The sequence below is a fragment of the Chanodichthys erythropterus genome, chromosome 10 (genome assembly GCF_024489055.1).
Source record: "Chanodichthys erythropterus isolate Z2021 chromosome 10, ASM2448905v1, whole genome shotgun sequence".
Classification (NCBI taxonomy): Eukaryota; Metazoa; Chordata; class Actinopteri; order Cypriniformes; family Xenocyprididae; genus Chanodichthys; species Chanodichthys erythropterus.
In genome coordinates this window covers 54132652-54152789 of record NC_090230.1, presented here as the reverse complement: position 1 = coordinate 54152789, position 20138 = coordinate 54132652, and the positions used below count along the sequence as shown (strand labels likewise).

General features: G+C 37.5%; 1 protein-coding gene across 3 annotated transcripts in view; it reads right to left on the bottom strand.

The window, feature by feature from the left end:
- Positions 1–12120: 12120 nt before the first annotated feature.
- Positions 12121–20138, bottom strand: part of LOC137028877 (rab GTPase-activating protein 1) — a 108734-nt gene continuing 100716 nt past the window's right edge. For 2 of the 3 annotated variants that reach the window (XM_067398208.1, XM_067398209.1), the window contains 3 exons: positions 17820–17891; positions 15073–15270; positions 12121–13555 (listed from right to left, as the gene is read on the bottom strand). In XM_067398208.1, the coding sequence (XP_067254309.1) occupies positions 13433–13555; positions 15073–15270; positions 17820–17891 (393 nt within the window). In that variant the 3' untranslated portion in view covers positions 12121–13432. The remainder of the gene's footprint in view (positions 13556–15072; positions 15271–17819; positions 17892–20138) is intronic. The other variant, XM_067398210.1, reaches the window with a different exon arrangement.

The following is a 20138-nucleotide window of genomic DNA, read 5'->3' as shown; positions in this document are numbered from 1 at the left end:
GAGGAAAACATGTTGAAAATGTGCTATAAACCTATTTATCAACACAATATTTAGCATTAAAAGCTTTTATACCGTGACACAAACGGGAGTTTCGATTCAGTAAATCTGACTGAATCCAGATCATTGAAGCGATTTATAGCTTTGTGTTTGGGTTCAGTTCCGTAGAATAATTCTCATTTGGATGTAAAGTAGGCTAATACATTTTCACTTTCACGTCAGTCAAGTTTGTAAGCGTTTTCAGTAGCTAACTCCCAATAGCTATTTAATAAATTATGGTTGTTATTGAAAGAGATGCTCAGTTTAGTAACCTAGAAATCACCATCGTGTTCAAATCACCAGTTCAGCAGAAACGCTGTGGGTGTGAAAGCGCAATGCATGTTTTACCGCCGCTTGCGCGTGTTGTGAAACAGGCCTTGGGTTAATGCAGCAGCGAGCAGTCGCTTTTTACTTTTTTGCGTTTTTCTTCAGCAGGTCTGTTGTAGCGCAACTTTAGGCCAACTAATTAATAACGGCACTCAAAAGACTCCCAGATACCAACCACAGAGCACAGTAATGGGAATAAGCTTGATGATATCATTTTATCTGTGCTTTATTCAGATTTGAAGCTATTTAAAGAACCATCTTACTGTCAGGACTGTAGTCTGAATGCTTATCCTTAAGTAACGAAAGTCATTTTTTATATAAAAATTTCCTTCACTTGTTAGCTTCACATGTATAAGAGTAGATAATTCAACCAATATCACTAGGAATGTATTGATGTTTGTATGTCAAAATAGTTTTGATATTTTACTGTGCTTTCAGTAACCAATTGAATGTTAAAATTTCTCACCAAAACCCAAATGTATAAGGCAAAAAAAAAAAAAAAAAATTGGATTTCACAATAACAGGACACAACTGATAGACTTTACCACCCAGCTCACATATACTGTATACTGAATGTGTCCCCTTATATAAATTTCCCCACGTATTTAGTCATATTTTAGCTGTTGTGTTTGAATGTGAAATATTGTAGCTCTCAAATAGGAAAAAGATGGGATATAATCAGAGACATACTACAGAATAGTAATAGTACAGTATAGTTCAATAAAAGCAATAGTACAACATGCATCATATGATAGTAACAGTTTAAACACATTTGTTTCTCATAATGTACTTTTCGTTTTAAATTTTTTGGAACATTTTTGAAAACAAATTCATTTTTCTGTTCCCCAACCAGACGAGACTTCGGTCAGTTTTGAATTAGAGCTGGTAAGTCTTGTATGGGTAAGTTTTGTATGGGAATGCAATAGAGATTTGAGAGAAAAGCTCATCAAAAGACAAAACATTAGATGGCCTTTATTTTTCTTTGAGCTTTATGTATGATCGTCAAACACACAAGCCCCTTTCCTCGATCTGACACCACACCAGCATTATGCAGTTCAAAAGACTCACAACTGGGTGTTAACACAATTAACGTTATATTGAGAGGGCTAACAAATTGTAGCGAAGAATGTTTTCATTTTTGCATTACGTCGATTCAAGGTCTTCCATGATATGTGTCTAATCAGTTTGCAGAGCATAAAACTCATTGATGATTAAAGTCAACATGAAATCAAAATTGACCCGATTTACTTTCACACGTTCCCTAGATTATTATAAACGATTCATCACTGTATGTTAAACACTTGTTTTTTTTTTTGTTTTTTTTTTGTTTTTTTCAACTTAAAATAAATGCCTCTGCAATGACTTTTGCTGATGTCAACAATCCCTCTTATTTTTCAGCCCCTCTCCTCTAATCATCTGGCTGACTTATATGTAACGCTCATTTTCATAATCCAAATTAAAACAGTATTTCATTTGAACATACATAATGTTGTTTACAGATGTGAGTTTAGAATGTCAATACATGTTGACTTTAACCAAGATTACAAATGTGCTGTAAAATATTACGTGTTTCAAAGCAATGTCTCATAGTCAACAAAGATATTACAGGGATGTTTCATTAATCCAAATATACAAATCCAGCATAAAAGCCATATGGGCTGTGTTTACACTGCAAGTCTTAATACACAAATCAGATCTTTTCACCATATCCGTTTTTTTGTTTGTTTGTTTGTTTGTTTGTTTTATTTCCCGCCTGTTTACATTCACATTAGACATGACTGGTATCCAATATCTGTGTTAATATTAATCCCCGCCCAAAATTATTTTGTTGGTGATCGCCTCACGCGACATGGTCGACCCTTTGGTTTTGAATGGCCGTGCTATTAAAATGATTTTATAATTCAAGTCGGGTGGCCATGAGTACTTGCCAGCATGGATAAGCTGTCATGGATGTTTGCGGCACAAAATCAGAAAATAATGGTAATTTTTGTTTATTTTATTCACGGTTTATTTAGATCTATAATTGTCAATTGTAATAAAGTAGTGCGTAAAGATTGTGAATTACCCACGGCAACGCTATCTTATGACCAATTCGTACGTATTTTATGAGGTGGCTAATTCGTACGACCTCACTCGTAGAAAATTCATACTGTTTGTCTAAACCCCAGTGACAGGGAGGTTTAGGGCCAGGGTTGGGGGTAGGCAAAGTCCCTTTAAGACAAGTAATTTCACTCGGCGGCCATCTTTGAAATGAACGATTAAATTTCATATTTAAAATCACCAATGAAATCTAACAACCACCGGCTCATAAATTTAGTTTCTAAACGCTCGAATCATGACAAAAAAACCTGTATTTTTCAGGCTGGATCAAGCTAATGCGCATGCGCAGACCTAATTGCGCGTCTCTTCGGAGGCGCGCGTCTGACTGTTTCTATAGAAACTGGTGATTCTAACGGCCGCTGAAGTGACGCGATGACTTTACCAGTCGGCAATTGGCTCTTATTTAGAAGGCGGGACTTATTCCGCCATATTGCACGTTACACTTTCTCCCATTCAAAACAATACGAGTGACATGTCTTGTGTTATTCTATAGTCTTTGGGGTAGGCCATTCGTACAAATCCATACGAATTTGGCAACTCGTACAATACGTACGATTTAACAAAAAAATGCACAGATTTGTACAAGTGAGGTTATACAAATTAGCCACCTTGTAAAATATGTACGAATTGCTGTGAGATTAGGTTGGTACAGCGTGTAATAGTGAAGTTTAATTACAAAAAAGCTAAGTTATCATCTCGTTGCTGAGAAATACAGTGTAGCTTTCAGTAGAGAAGCGGTTTTATTTATACGATTCATGAGGCAGAGGTTGAAAACACGTTTCTATGCTCCATTTCTGCTTCATAATACAACATTAAAAAGCTATCTGTGTTGGCAAATTTGTTGCCCTCGCCTTGTGGGAAATCCAAGGGGAATCGGATTTACATGTTTAGACATAGGTCAGATTTCCAGATATCAGATATGTATCAGATTTAAAACCACATTTGGAAGTGGTTCAGAACGGATGCGAAAAATCGGATCTCATGCTGATTTTTGTGTTTACACGTGCAATAAATTCCGATGTGTGTCAGATGTGAGTAAAAAACCTGATTTTTCTTGTGCCAGTGTAAACGCAGCCATAGTCTGTCTTTATAAACATCAGATGTAGCTGCATTGTTGCTGCAGTGCTTAAAAAGCATCAAAATCTTCTCCTGAAGTGCAAATATGTCTCTCTTCATGCCAGCCTGCTTCCCCAGGTGGCATCGACAGCCAGATGGTGTTCATAAATATGTTGTGAGGACTCAAATTTTTGTTCAGTTTAGATTTTAATTCTGCTTATCAAAGTCGAGCGGAGCTCATCAGCTGTGTTTGAATCTCAGTGGTCTATCGTATAGGGAAAGATGGGAGAAGACATTTGCACAGCTGTATCCCTTGTGAAATTAAGTGTTGAGGTGATGTATGAAATAAAATTCCAATAAAAGACCCAGAGAGGCTTCAGATCCACAAGAGAACATCTGATTAAAATAAACCAGGCTTGATTTCCTGTGAGCCATTAAAAGTTAGTTTTATTTCCGATTCTGTTTGGCGACTCCTGTATGATGTCACAGCTTGTGGGCGGGGCCACACAATACTCATAAGATTGTGTGCGACTTTCATAGGCTCTACTCGGGTAGATGTCAAATGCAACTTTCCAGATATGGCATCCGCTTCTGCTGCCATGACACAGCAGTTAATGTATGTGCTACCCGATGCGTATGTGAGTAATGCAGGTTCAAATCCCCAGTGTCTTCACTTTCTCTGTCCAATACAGTAGAAAAATTTAGCTCCTAAATTAAAAATAAATCTAGATTGAAATCAAAACATTGGCAGTGAAGGTTTGATTGGACTGCCTCTGACAGAACAAACACCTCATTTAAAATCTTTTTAATTTTTGTTTCATTTAATAGGTAAATGACTAGATTAAATGATTTTAAAAGAAAATTATTTAGCAGTTTTCCTTTACTCTCACTTTGCAATAGATTGATAGCCATTAGATTAGAGACAATTTATAACGTTGGTGCTTTATCAATACAAGCAGGCTACTTTGGTTTTTGATGACTCTTAATTATTAAAGAATTAAGTGGTGGAATATTTATCCTGTCGCAAAGGAAAGGGACTTGTGTGTGGCACTGGAAAGCTGGAAATTCAATTTGCGAGCTTGCGATACAAGTACAGAAATAAAGATCCAGTTTCAGAATGAGCAAGCTTTGCAAAATGAATTGCTGAAGTGAATGTTTTCTTCATGTCTCCGATCTCCCCTTGCATATTAGCCGGGGCAGATGGGGATGGCCGTCATTTGAGCTGGTTCATGCGTGAGCCGGGACGCTGAAGTTCCCGTAGACTGAACCAGCAATACAGCCATGTTTAGGTTTGGAATGTATTTATGTAGTAGAATGTACTTTCATAGAAGAGCTAAGTGCATCTTTGTAGACACATCCAAATACACTGATATGAATTATTTACCTATGATAAAAAAAAATTAAAAAAAAAAAATTCATGTGATTTTGTTTTTTTGTTTGTTTTGTTTTTTGGAGGGGTGGGGTGCTTATGCCCATTGTTTACGTTTATTTACTTTTATTTGTAACTTACAAGCATAGGCAAATCCTTGCTTGTGAGCTCTTCCATGATTCTGTAAATACTCCTGAGTCAGACTGCCAATGAAAGCAGTCTGCGGGATTCTCAGTTATCCATTTCACAAATTTTATGTAACTTGACAAATATAAACAAAAAATTATCTAGATTTGAGATATTATAAAGGGTAACAATATAATGTGAAGTGGTGATTATGCACAACTTATGTGAGCGAGCAGTGCTTGAACATGACAGCAGTAGATGTTTGCTAGCCGTGGTATCAAATTATAAACTATTAGTTGTGAAAATACTGGTGGTTTGTCTTTTTGCCATAATTTATGCTTTTAAAATAAAGTGCTAAAGTGTAAACTTTTTTTTTTTAAATAAATGTATAAAAACTTTTTGATGTGTGGTGTATTTTGTTGTCCATTCTTTTTTTTTGTTTTGTCTAGTGCACTACAAGACAGAAGCTTTGTGGCAGTTTCATGTTTCAATTTTTTTTTTTTTTTTAACTAGATGTCCCAGTTGGTAGAATGTGGCAGTTATTGATCAGAGAGGTTGAATATGCTACAATATAAATGTCAGGCTTGTTTGAAAAGTGTCCAACCAGTTGTTGGTTATGTGCACTGTCTCCGATAAGACGGAGGGCAGCAATGAGCAACGACTAATGCAATCAAGAGTTGAAAGAGTGTGGCTGAATCCCAAATGGCACCCTAAACTCTCACAGTCTTCCTTTGAGTCCGCATTTTCGTGACTTAATGCCGCTGCCAGGTAAAGTCTTCTGTGTAGCTTGCAGACTTTCTGGCTAAGCTGAAGTGCACATTGAGGGAGCATACTGGCCGCAAAGGGGGTGCTCACAAGCACCCTTCTGAAACCTAAAGTGATGAATGGGATACCCTCTGGTGTTGTGGAGTTAATGGACAAGCACAGGGCAGACATTGTAAGTCTACAAGACCGAAAGGGCATAGAAGTGTGCCACTTTGGATTCAGCCTGAGACAGAAGGGCGAGGGAGTGCTGGGTAAGCAAGGATAGCAAGCTGTCAAATGGCACAATTCATGTGTATTTGCAGTTTTGTGGACTTTGTGGCTATACTTAAAGAATGTGTTCTTGTATTTAAAAATGCAAGATGCAGGGTAGTGAAATGAAAAAAATGCAAGGCCTACAGACACGTTTTTAAAAAGCTGAACGTTGCATTTTTAAAACGCTGTCTCATGCACAAGAATCTGTAAAAGACAAGTGCAATGGTCAAACATGTCCGTCTAGTGCAGGAGTCACTAGCTGTGCCCTAATTCAGAGGCTGTATCCTTCAAAGTCTGCGAATATCAGACTGAGCATTGTTAAATGGGACGATCTAGCCTACAGAGGATTGCTCTTGTTGCCTAGCAACTGTGACAGCTGCCGTTAACGAGCGGCAGTAACATTTGAACTGGATTGTACACTTTTGAAAGCAAAACAGGGTTCACAACTTGTGTAATTATGTTCACCTTGGTCCATTCATGTACACAATAAAGAGTATAAACTATATAAAATTGCATCTTAGTAAGATATGTCAACATTTGAACTGCTTTAAAGTTGTTTTTGTTTTTCATTTGTATCATTAGATATTTGAGTTGAAACTCAAAACTGTAATCTGGCAATTTCTCTCTCTCTCTCTCTCTCTCTCAAAAAAAAAAAAAGAATTCTGGGATAAGCTAGGCCACTAAGGATCCATCTGTCAGGACACATCTCAAGGCCACATATGAATGAGCCTTGGAATTGGGACAACCTTTGTCTCGCAGCTATGATATGCAATCAGCCTTTGAAGGATGCAGCCTCTGAATTGGGATGCAGTTGTTGTCCTATAGAGTTCAGCTCTGCCCCATTTAAACACCTAAAGCAGCTAATCAAGGTGTTCAGTGTTACCTGAAAATTACAGGCAGGTGTTAGAGCAGGGTTAGACCTGAAGTATGCAGGAAGGTTGCTCTCCAGGAGCAGGGTTGGCGACCCTTGGTCTTGCATGTTAACATAAAAAAAATAAAAAAATAAAAATATGGAAAAACAGCACAGTGGAATGCAAAAACGTGTTCTGTGTGAAGAGCCCCTTACAATGGCCATTGTGTGCGTTTTATCATTTTAGGTTTCAGAAGGATGCTCACAAGCTCTCCCTTTGCAGGCAATATGGGCCCTTGATTTGCACTTCTGCCAAGCCTGGACTTAGTCACTAGCTATGTTTCCATCAACCTGTTTTTATGCAGATTTTGAAGTATCACATCAGAAACAACTGATGGAAAGGCCAAATTTCGAATGAAAATCCCTTAATCCGCAAAAGATTTTTTACACTCCCTTGAGGGGTTTTTTGACGTGTGCGAAAAAGAGTTAATGCGAATAATGGGAGATGGAAACGCATTTGCCGAATAAATTCTGATATATGTTATGTGTGTGAAATGCATTTTCCCCTCGGGGCTTGCCATACTTTTGTACTGGAGTGTCGCGGGTTTTCGGGCTTGTCCTCTCACGTGTGTGACTCTTAATAAAGTCAGAAGTTCAGAAGGCTCTCATTTATTGTTTTCTAGTGTTTTTAGGCGAACCCTTCACAAACGCTCGGTCACAGTGTTTCATTTACTTTTGGTTACTAGGTTACCAATACCACCGTCTTCCGCTCGAACAACTTGATGAAAACGCACATAATTAGCCTTTCGCCGAGCCCCGCCCCCCTTAGTTACTGTTGCTTTGTCCGACAAGCCGTGGCGCTGTCACTCTACACGCAGTGAAAAATACATCGCGGAACAAAGAGGATACTGACCACACATCGACAGACAAGACAGAGCAGGTTACTTATGATATTAAAACAAAGTCCCAGCTTTCAAACCGTGTAGTTATTAAAAAAAAATTCAAACCATAAAAACCGTTTTGTTGCTCTTTAATGTGTCGTGACCATGGTCGTGACAGATTGCTGTAGATCCTCAGCTCAGCCACTCGTAAAAACCGATCATATCTTCCTATTAGTCCATGAACATGAGAATGAATGTTGTTTCAAACGCGGAAAGACGTCAATACACACCATTTTTTCAAGTTTAACTCCACCGAGGTTAATCTTTTAACTACTGGCTGCTTTGTCGGACAAAATGGCGGATGCGGCGTTCTGATTGGTTAGATCGATTGTCAATCAAACTCCGGGCGAAAGGTCAATTCGCATTTGACTTTTTTTTTTTTTTTTGCAAACTTTGAAAAGATTTGCTTTACGTTTGGATGGAAACCCAGCTACTGACAGTCAAAGCAGCATTACTTCATAAAAAAGTATGAACGCAGAAGACAGTGAGGGTTTAGGGTGCTATTTGGGATAGGTCCCTTCTTTTTCCTTTTTCCACAACAATTCATCCATGTTGTCACATGACTTTTGTGTACAAATGTAATTCTGGGATAATCATTGTCTGGGATGGGAATGATCTTATAATTGACACACCTAGTCTGAGATTAGTTGTGTAAAGTGCGCACTGTAACATTGATGGGTCTGTAAATATGAGCAGGGTGACAAGCTTCTGCCTTGCAGCAAAGCTGAAATAAGCGATCTGAAGAATGCAAATCCATTCAAATTTTATCCAGCAAGGAGTAAACAGTCCCGTAAATCAAATGCTGAGTGGAGTGTATGAAATACCATGAGATTAGATGACATCAGTGATGTTTTAACTTTTTGACAACGACAAACTGTTGCCCGTTCATCCCTGGTTTGGGATTGCAAGAACGACTGAGTGTTCTCAACTCAAAAGAATCAAATAAAGGAGTTTGGGATGTCTGTGTGGGTCCATGGGGTTTAAAAGGGTTAGTCTTGTCAGTCTCTGATCACACTTGGATGGGATCAGTGTGGATAGAACACTCCTGGAATGTTGGTGTTGGATGACAGGCACCAATGAAATGACAAGAGTCTGGTTACTCTCTGCGTCACCAGTGGGATTAAACATCTCCTGCTCCTCATCTCTACACTTTCACTGAGAAATTAGCTCTACTGTAGCCTACAGTCAAGTTCTTGCTTTACATATTGAGGTCCTTCCACACCAGTCAGGTCTGAGGTGGAAGGACCAGGAACACATCCATATGACTGGCCTCATCTGAGCTGTTAACATTCATAGAGCCATGGTGAGGTAAGACCAAGTATTTGAGCATGACAGTGGACATAATACATGTTGCCAGAATGTAAGAGATCCCAGCTGTTTATTAGAAACCTCTCATCTGGGAAAACCATTGCAGTATTTTTTTTTCCTGCAGCTGTTCCTCACCTCCTCTGGAAGCTATTTTCGATGACTGAGCTAGCATAACACCAGGCCTGTCTCCTGTGTCAGCGAAACCTGGGCAGAGTTGGAGGCACACTGGGGTTGGGTGGAGGTATTCAAGCACAAACTGGTCAGGCTCTGGGTAAATGAGTGCTATCAATGTTCCCCCTGTTCTTTACCTCCAGATGAATTCACTAACGAGTGACAAGTGAGCTGTGGAGTTTGGTTTCATCAGCGTTGACGTTTAGGTTTGTACTGATGCCAGGTAACTCCCGGTAACAGGATTCCCAAACCTCTTTAGCACATCATCCCAGGGTGATAATTTTACTAGACCATGTGCTATCTAAAGAGTTAATGTGGCATGCTTATAAACAAGCTTAATGATATTAAAATACATGCTGTAGGACAGCCATTTCACTAGGACTTGTCACATGATCAGTGGTTAAGTCTATCGAAGCTGGGTGACATACAGTATTAAGGAAACCTATAAATTGGAGTGCAGTTCAGAAGCTTGGCAATAGTAAGCTTGTGAGCTGCATTCCAATTCATAGGGTCCCAGTGCATATTCCCTACTGTGTCAGAGAAACATATATTGTGGTAAGTCTACATGCTCTAATTTTCCTCAATCAGAATGAATCTGATTTCAGATTCTGTTTATGAGCCCTAAATGTTGCAATCCTAGTCACATATTTGTTTGTATATGCATTACACGTATTCCAAACAAAACTAGCCTAGTTAACATATTAAGAACTGGAGAAAACCAGCACACTGTCAATGGAGGTGCCGCCAGTATTATTGCATTTTTTGCCTTGACGACGTGTCAGAAGAGCTTTTAACAATTTAGTTGATATTTAGTCTCATCCACTGATCAGTTCGTAAAATGTGAGATATGAATAATGTGCACATTTGTAAGATTAGATAGGCAAATGTAAACGTGTGTGTGTGTTTATATATATATCTTTCTCTAGGCCTGTGCCTTCTCCTTTGTGTCAGGATCAAGAGTGATGCTACCATTAAAGCAGAGAATATAAATACAAAATACAGTGCTCGACATTAAGCCTTGTTTTGTGCTTGTCCTTTGGACAACTAAATTGGTCATTTACTTGTCAGAGTAAAAAAGTAGCTTGCCTGGAAAAAAAAAAAATAGGATTTTTTTGTGTGTGTTGTAAATATAATTTATTCTGAAACAAGCAACATTCTCATCATTGTTTTATCAGCAGTGACATATTTAAAAATGCATATTTTTGTTATTTACCCTGGAGGCATTTTATTAACCTTTATAAAGGGCATTCCCTTTTTGATTTGGAACGACCCTTCAATATGGCGGCCATGATCGTTTTCACTCCGAAGTGCCCTTCGTCGAACGTGACGTCGGCTACCCAATGGATTCTGGGACTTTAGGACACCGACACTACTAGAGACAGGGAAATAGTGGAGGTAGATGTTAAAATTTATATTATACAGTTAAAAACAAGTTAGATTGATGTTGAACGCTGGCTGTGTCATGAACTTGCATACCATAACCGGCGTGGAAAACGATCTGAAATGAAGCTCAATTTCCTGCTTTCCAGCTGAAAACAACACAATGGTGTGCAGGACTTGAACTCAACATGTATCAGCTTCTCTACTGATTATGCTGATTCCTAGGTAAGAATTGCACATGAACTCCCTCCAGTTTGAAACTTGAATGCGATGAGCTCGTAATCACGACTTCAGAAGTAGGAATTATCAAATTTCCGATAGCACGTGAAGGCAGCATGACTTACTGATTTTACAGCTGTGAGCTAGCGTGAATGACCGTGAGAGATCGTCATACTGTCGCCACATTCAGCTTCAAAGTAAGGTACATTCATTAACACATAAACTCCCTAACGTAAATATGCAAATGATATTTCACACTGCGATTGGCTGCTTTTCTTTGCATTTCAATGTGAAGCGCGTGAAGGAAACACGTTCTTACATTCCCACTGCACTTCGTTCGCTATGAACTTCGCAACGTCCTTTCAGCCGATATGTTGGGCTTACTGGGACAAGAGCATATTAACATTATATAATGCCAAACATATTGTATTTTAAGTATGAAATATATTGCATTAAAGTTCATTCAAATGTTTATAAACGGCGTGTAATTGAGATAATTCTATGACAATATAGTTCATCAAAGCATTACATTTATACTGATTTAAATACACAGACCCTGAATTTTTCTGTTTTTTTAATTCATAGGTAAGACAATTACCTTGTCTCCATAGTTTATTTAAGAAATCTGGTCACATTTGCGTTTGATGACATCATAAACTTGAGTAAATATATTATGCATCTGAGTATTTAAAATATTAATATGAATTGTATTATTTGAAAATAATTGCAATTTGGTTAATTAGGTCATTGTATATCTGGTGGCTTTATAATCTCACACTACACAACCTTAAATTGATTTGATTTTGTAATCTCAATAACGATAATTTATTCGTGTCTTTTTGTTTAGGGATATTATAAGAATTAAAATGGATTCTTACTAAATTGCGGATTCTTGTCTCTGATAACAGTATGTCCTAAAAAAATTTAATTAGCAGGTGTTGTAATTAGCGACCTGTTGTTGGAGTTAGTGTTGTAAATATTCATGCATGTTAGCTTCCAATTAAGTTGATCAAAGAGCTTTAAATTATTGATGAGAATTGTTTTAAATGTGATGACTTATGTATATTAAGGTTACTAAAACGGGTTACAGTTCTTGACCACCATTTATTTTGTGAAATAAGTCATGCATGTTGACATAAGCTGATTTTTTTTTTTTTTTTTCTTTCAATTGCTATAACTTTGTTCATGTTTTGCAAATGTACCATATAAGCAAAATGTTGTGAAATCTGAAATGATCCCAGGAAACAATTAGTAATGCCAAAACTTGACTTATTTCATACCTTTCTGAAGGCGAATCTCATTCATGAAGAACAGACACAAGACCTCAGGAGACACGTGTTCAGAGGTTTATACTGAAATTCATGGAAGTATACATGATGCATCCTACACTATTACCATGTCCACACGCACGTAATGCTGGGTAAAAGGTACATTTGGCATGTAATGATGAGACAGCAGTTTGAAATTTAAGACAAAAGCAAAATATGAGTAATAATCTGTAGCACAGTACAATTAGGCAACATTAGTACAGTTACCAAATAGTTGAAATATAAAATTAATCCAAAAAAAAAAAAAAAAAATCATATGCTTTTTTTTTTTATTTACAACCCAGTGCCTTTTAGAACGGCCTCATTTGTCTTAAGAGGCCTCAATGGCCTTCATTAACAATGACAATAACTCTAGCAAGCTTGATATCAATATAAATATGTCTTTAAGGTGCAAAGACCTTCCCCCTCAGAGAGTTCGTTACTTACACACACACACACACACAGGTTCTTTTACCTCCAGATGTGCTTTCCGATCATAGCATGTGCTCACTGCATAAGTGCTTCCTGTTAGTCATGATCAACAGCTACTGTAAAGGGCCTTTAAACTTTGTTACACAAGCAGCCATTCATAGATCTGGTCATATATGGCTATGCATATTCACAATGCCTGTATCCCATCAAATACCATTTGCTTTTACTAATATCAGAAAGGCGCCAGCTAGTGGTTTAATTAAAAGTTCACTGTACAGTGTGCTACCTGTCTACTTCCTGTTTTTAGTCTTCCTTGGAGAACCACAATATTGGCCAACACACACACACACACACAGTACAATAAAAGCAGACCTCGGTCGTACACATGCACACCATCAACACATCTGCCCTCCTGTTACAATAACCAAAATCACGCTAGTTTTCCGGCAGCACTCGTACCTTATGTTGACTCGGACTGTGTTTGTGCAAGTAGTCTTGAGTAGGTCAGTAGATAGAAATGTTAATATCCCCCAGAAGACAGTTCAGTCATCTACACGCCACAATCCTTTGTTTAACATCAGTAGTAGAAAGACTAGCGTTAAAGTTTTTTTTTCAGTAAGTAATTGTGTTTTAAATTGGGTCGCTGGTACCCTAGAAGTAAAGTTTTTTTGTTTTTACAAAAGGAAAAGAGGAGAGAGAAAACTCATGTTCGCACTGTTCCAGCTGCGGGGTGAGAGCCGGACGGGGGAGATAATGGGGGCTGGAGTGTTCGGTCTCTGGAAGTCTGGTCCTGTTAGACGCTCTCTTTGCCTTGAGCTCCTGTCACAGTCTTGATGGAGCTTAATGTCCTGTTGAACCACGTCTTTTTGGCTGCTTGGACTTCATTTAGAGCCAGACCCAGATGATGCTCCAGATCCTAAAGAAGACATTTACTTCTTGGTCATTAAGCTCACGCTTTATTCAAAGTAACTTCAGGTGAACCTATAAACTTATAAGGACAGTAACATGATGTCAAGGTCAAAACTACAAGATGTCTTTTACCAGATTTTTAATCACAGGACTATCACAAAAGTGCATGTGTCTATATCTAATATATACATATATATAAAGCTCATTGGTTCTCATGCGTCATGCAAGCACGTTTGAGCCTCTGTTGACCATGTGCTCCATGTATGTGCATTCTTTAATACTTATAAGCCTAAATTAAATCTGTTCATATAAAGCACTCTTCCACTCAATTCATAAAGATTACTTTTACAATGAACTTTTTGAAGCATCAATGTTTTGGTGGAGGTACAGCAATATCTCAGCTTTGATTAAGATTTTTTTTTTTAATGTGTGTCTAGGATGAATGAATGAAAATCGTATGGATTTGGAACAACATGAGGAAGAGGACCAACATGGTTGTATTGACAAAAGAAAAGAAAAAAGTCTTATTTTGCACACTTTTCATACAAAGGGTCTGTTTAAACAGGTTGATCTTCAAATAATGGCGACACCACTAAGCTGCCTGCCAATAACCGGTATTTCATGTGAATTATTACTTATATAAGAAACTAATTAAAAAGGTTTGTAAATGTTATTAAAACATTTGTATTATTACTATGTTTACATGGACAGCAGTTGTCTCATTATTGGCCTTATTCTGAATACATGAGTTGCTTTTAGAATATTCCTTTCATGTTCCCGTTTTACATGTTACAGAACATAGATCGATTAATGGCACACGTCATTATGTCCCCATGCCACGCCGTCTGTAGTTCCCTCCAGAATTTTGCATACCAACATACAGTTCATCTTCGTTTTGGGGGTTTAATTTTTAATTTTACGAAAGCTTCAAGTGCAGTTAATTATTTGTCATGCTATACATGCCGCCTCTGTACTTTCATTAGGCAGCATTTCATTCATACCACCATGACAAATTCGGAGGTACAGGATATGCGATGAGGTGAGAGGAATTTGATTTGTGCCTTCTTGCTTGAAGCTATGCTCTCGTTTGCCGTCAAACGCTTGACCACTGCCATGTGTCCTGTCGCAAAATGCGGCGAAAACTCCCACACGACATTAATAGTGTGATTAAGGTGTGTACATGTCTGTAATGCACTTCGATTATGCCACTAAAATAGGAATACTCCACATGTCTTAATTTGATTTGTATTTGTCTTAATCAGGTTAATACTGGAATATTGTCCAAGTAAACATACTGACTGTCTGACTTTGAATCATAAGCATTCTTTGAACAGAAGTGTCATTTAAAGGACACATCACTCATGGGTAATTAATCAATCTGATTATGAGTGGGGAATTTTACACTGTCCTATGATTGGACAATGTCCTAAAGCCAATAAAAACACACTGAAAACTGTTGTGTCTGTGAAAGAACTTTGGTGGAAGAAAACTAAATCCATGTGTAGGTGCTGTTTTTTTGGGTACCTGGATCTTGCACTCTGCCTCCACCAGCTGTAGTTTGGTCTGCGCGAGCTCCAGCTCCATCTCTCTGAGCTGGTTCTTCAGCGCCTCCTTCTCCTCGTCCGTGTCCTCCTCACTGCCCTCCTTAGGAGCGCTGAGCGCCTTCAGACGGCCCTCCTTACTGAAGAGAATGCTGCACTTCTCACAGCCCTCCACCTTCATCTGTACAGACAAACACGTTACACCACTTAACCGTTCACTACAAGCCTGACAATGGCCAAATTACAAGCATAACTCTGCTCATAGTATCAGCTGGTTATTAACATTTAATCAAGTCAAGTCAAATTTATTTATATAGCGCTTTTACAATTGGTAATTGTTTCAAAGCAGCTTTACATATTAGAAGCACAGAAAAAAGGAAGTGGTTAAAAATAAGCTGTACAAACAAGCGTGGTAATATGTAACATATACAAGATGGTGCTACATTAAGCCAATGTCGGCTGACTCCCAGGGTTGGAAAAAACCCCCTAGGAGAAAAACCCAGCGTGCTAGCACTGGGAAAAAAGTCCTAGGAGGGAAAAAACCCCTTGGAAGATATATATATATAATATATGTAAATGGATATGGATATGGAGATCAAATTTAATAAACCACAGCAGGTGATCGGGACAATCAGCAAAGAGCTAGTGATAAAGCGATAATGTGCCGTAAGGTCGTATATTATCATCTTTCTTATTACACGGCTATCGAAATTAGTTAAAGGTAGAGAGTGTAATTATTAGACTAGATTCTAATTATTGATTAGAACAGCTGTGTAAGAAATCAAATACAATGTAGCAATAGCTTAGTAGAGAATGGCACGACTGACCAATCAAGTGACTGATCAAATTATCTCACATGAGAGAGCTGAACAGGATGTTTGTGTGTGTCTTGAGAGATGTGCCACAGGGCCAGGGCCATTTTTGTAGACTTTGAAACATTGTTAGAAAACCAAACATCAGAATAATCTGACGAGTCAAACGCACTTAAAGGGTTAGTTCACCCAAAAATGAAAATTCTGTCATTACTCACCCTCATGCCGTTCCACACCCATAAGACCTTCATTCATCTTCAGAACACAAATTGAGATATTTTTGATGAAATCTGAGAGGTATATGACTCGTCCATAGACAGCAATATAATCACCATTTTCAAGGTCCAGAAAGGTACTAAAGACATCATTAAAACAGTCGACGTGACTGCAGTGGTTCAACCTTGATTTTATGAAGCGACAAGAATACTTTTTGTGCGCAAAAACAAAAAAGATAACTTTATTCAACAATATCTTCTCTTCCCTGTCATTATTCTTATGCAGTTGACGTAGTAAGCACAGTGAAGGCTTCCGTGTTTACGTCTGAATGCCAGCCTGGTATTGGCCAAAGCTGATCATGTGAGCAGCACAACGCATGTGTGTGTTTGTTTTTGCACAAAGTATTCTCGTCGCTTCATAAAATTAAGGTTGAACCACTGCAGTCACGTTGGCGGTTTTAACAATGTCTTTCTGGACCTTGAAAGTGTTGATTATATTGCTGTCTATGGATGAGTCATATACGTCTCAGATTTCATCAAAAATGTCTTAATTTGTGTTCTGAAGATGAATGTCTTACGGGTGTGGAACGAAATGAGAGTAATTAATGACAGAATTTTCATTTTTGGGTAAACTAAATGTTTAAAGAAACTTCAGGCTACTAACACAGCAGTATATCAGTGACCATATCATTGTGTGACAATATTACACTTGTTTTAATTGTTGTGAGAGTCTGATTAGGGTGATATTATTTGATGTATTGTTGCTCATTCATCTGGAATACTTGATTCTGACTGGTCAGTCACAGTAATCTGTGGTCAAATATTATTGTATAATGGTGATAAACAGTATAAATATATTGTTGTCTCCAACCACTGATTTACAACATAACTGCAAGTTCCATGTTTTTTTCTGAGATCCTTTCTTTCTCACACATAATTGCTAAATCAATATTAACTTAATGTATATATTTATATAGCTATGTAACATGATAAAGTACAATCAGCCAAAAAATTTATTATTAAAATTATTTTTGCATTCATCTCTGCAATCATTTCTATATACTTATTTAATTTTTTAAAGGTGAGATACCCCAGGTGAATAGGGTAAAGTTGATTAATTACATAAAGAATTGCAAACATTGTTTTTGTATTACAAGTTTTCTGAAATGTTTTGTTTGAATACGCAAATGAGGTATTTAGTCACAAACTTGCATACATTTCCAGAACAGAAACCTGAACATTGAATAAAGCTATATTCAAAATTCTTGTTTCTTGTTTTTACAGAGAGGATTTTTGATATATGATATGCACTCCCTGTAAAGCTGCTTTGAAACGATATGTATTATGAAAAGCGCTATACAAATAAATGTGAATTTAATATATCTATTCCTTTTATCATTCCAAAAAATAGTCAACAGTCAGGGTAAAAAACAAAATGTCATCTAAAATCAAGTGAATGTGTGCTTTTGCCTGCAGTCTTTACATTTTTTTTTCTATTTTAAATAAATCTACATTACATTGTGTTTATGCCCTATTCCAGAAGAATGCCAAGTTTTAGATTAAATTGTTAGTGTGAATGTTGTATACAGTGCAGCTATAATATTAGTTAATAGTCATAATCTCTATATTCATTTTTTAAATGAATATATTCCTGCATTAAGCTATGGACTGCTGTCTGTGTGTGTTTTTGTGTCATCACCCACCCGGATCTTCTCTAGCTCTCCTCTGTTGGCCGTCTGCTGTTTCTCCAGTCGCTCGCTGAGCTGAGAGCAGATCTGAAACACAAACACACAGAGGTCAAGGGTCAGTAACACTCTGGCTCACACAATACACATGCTTTCAGTTCAAGAGGAGGAGGGAGAACGAGGCTTACGGTAAAAGGTCACCCATCATGACTGGAACATACAATCTTTCAATCTATCTCTCCTGTTACAGTATATCACATTTCCCCTCTGTATCTATAAAGTCCCAGCATCCTCTTACAGTAAGTGCACTAACTGCACCACACAGCTCATTTTCACCCAACAGTATATCCATTTCTGATCGGACACCTTGATCAATGGGGTTCATGCATTCTTTCCCAACCCGGCATCACTCCTTTGCAGGCTGTCGTTGGATCAATGCGGTCAGCTCAGCATTGCTTAATTTGGTGAACACCCTCAGTAAACATGCATTCATCAGGAGGGAGGATGTAGCCTCAAATTAATAATGAATGAATGAGCAGGGATGATGCAGCCGCAGAATATTCCTGTTGAAAGATTCAGTTTTACATCTGAGCTACGACACAGTGGTTAAAGCCCAAAGTATAATTCAGTTTTGATGTGAAAACTTAGCGTATCTGTTTATGTAGCCTTTCAAAGTGTACATTTAATATAATGAACAAACACAGGCGCTCGACACACCGAGTTTTATTCTTAACCAGTGTCTGTGCTATTTCTCTCCAGAAGTTATTAGTGACAAAAATGTCTTTGTGCTCGTTTAAACTAGAGTTGCAAGCATCTCACACAAGCACTCATTGGTAGTTTGTTGTAAAACTGTAAAACAACAGTTTGTCAGTGTTGCTACCTTGTGGACAAACTAATTAGTGCAAGAAAATACAAGGAGCATGTAGGAGCTGTGTAAAAAGAATTAGAAAATTCTGGCTTTGTGCGTAAATGTGTGCACATACTATGCTAAGCCGCAGAGAAACTAGATTGAGGAGAAATGTAGGCTAGAGACTTCCTCAGCATTAAAGGTGCCCTAGAATGTTTTTTTACAAGATGTAATATAAGTCTAAGGTGTCCCCTGAATGTGTCTGAAGTTTCCGCTCAAAATACCCCATAGATTTTTTTTAATTAATTTTTTAAACTGCCTATTTTGGGGCATCATTAAATATGTGCCGATTCAGGCTGCGGCCCCTTTAAATCCTAGCGCTCCCCGCCCCCCAAGCTCTCGACTATAATACAGTGCATAAACAAAGTACACACAGCTAATATAACCCTGGATTGGAAGCATGGATCGGATCATGTGAGTATAGTATTTATTTGGATGTTTACATTTGATTCTGAATGAATTTGATAGTATGCTCTGTGGCTAAATCTAACATTACACACTGTTGGAGAGATTTATAAAGAATGAAGTTGTGTTTTTGCATTATACAGACTGCAAGTGTTTAAAAATGAAAATAGTGACGGTAAAAGACGAGTAATAAACGATAGTAACTTTAACCACATTTAACTGTACATTAGCAACATGCTAACGAAACATTTAGAAAGACAATTTACTAGGGGTGTGACGAGATCTCGTGGCACGAGTGTTAGGATGATTAGGAAAGAATATGCCACCGCTTCGTTTACATTACGCCTCCACTGTCGTTTTGCTTTGTATTTAAATAAAAAACATTTGATAAACATTTCAATACCCTGCATTTTGAAAGCGGCTCCCTGATGAATGCAAATATCTCTCAATATTAAAGCTATTTTAGGCTGGGCAGCATAGTTGTAACCATCTCTTAGTTCTGTATCACAGAAAAATTTGGTCTTATTTGCACTTTGGTTGCACTTTTTGTAAAGTGTTACCATAAAAAAAAATTAATAACAGTTTTCTCTTAATCTTATTAAGCACAAACAGTAAGGTTTCATTTGTTAACTTTAGTTAATGCATTGTGAACTATCATGAACTAACAATTAATGACTATTTTTATTAACTAACATAAAGATTAATAAATACTATAGCAAAGACATTGCTCATTGTTAGTTGATGTTGGTTAATACATTAATGTTAATAAATGAGCCCTTACTGTAAAGTGTTACCTTTTATTTATACTGTTTTTATTTCTATGATCAGTTTGTGGAAAGGAGTTCAGTTAGGAGGTCTAAAGTTGTAGAAGCTCATAAATCATGTACAGTAAGGTCTGAAGAGACTGAAATCATACAGGAGAGAAGTCAGTCAGTTGAGATCGTGGCAAAACCTTTTACATTACTTGAGTATTGTTGTCTTTTACTGCATATGATAATTCATACTAAGAAAGTAGAACTGAATGA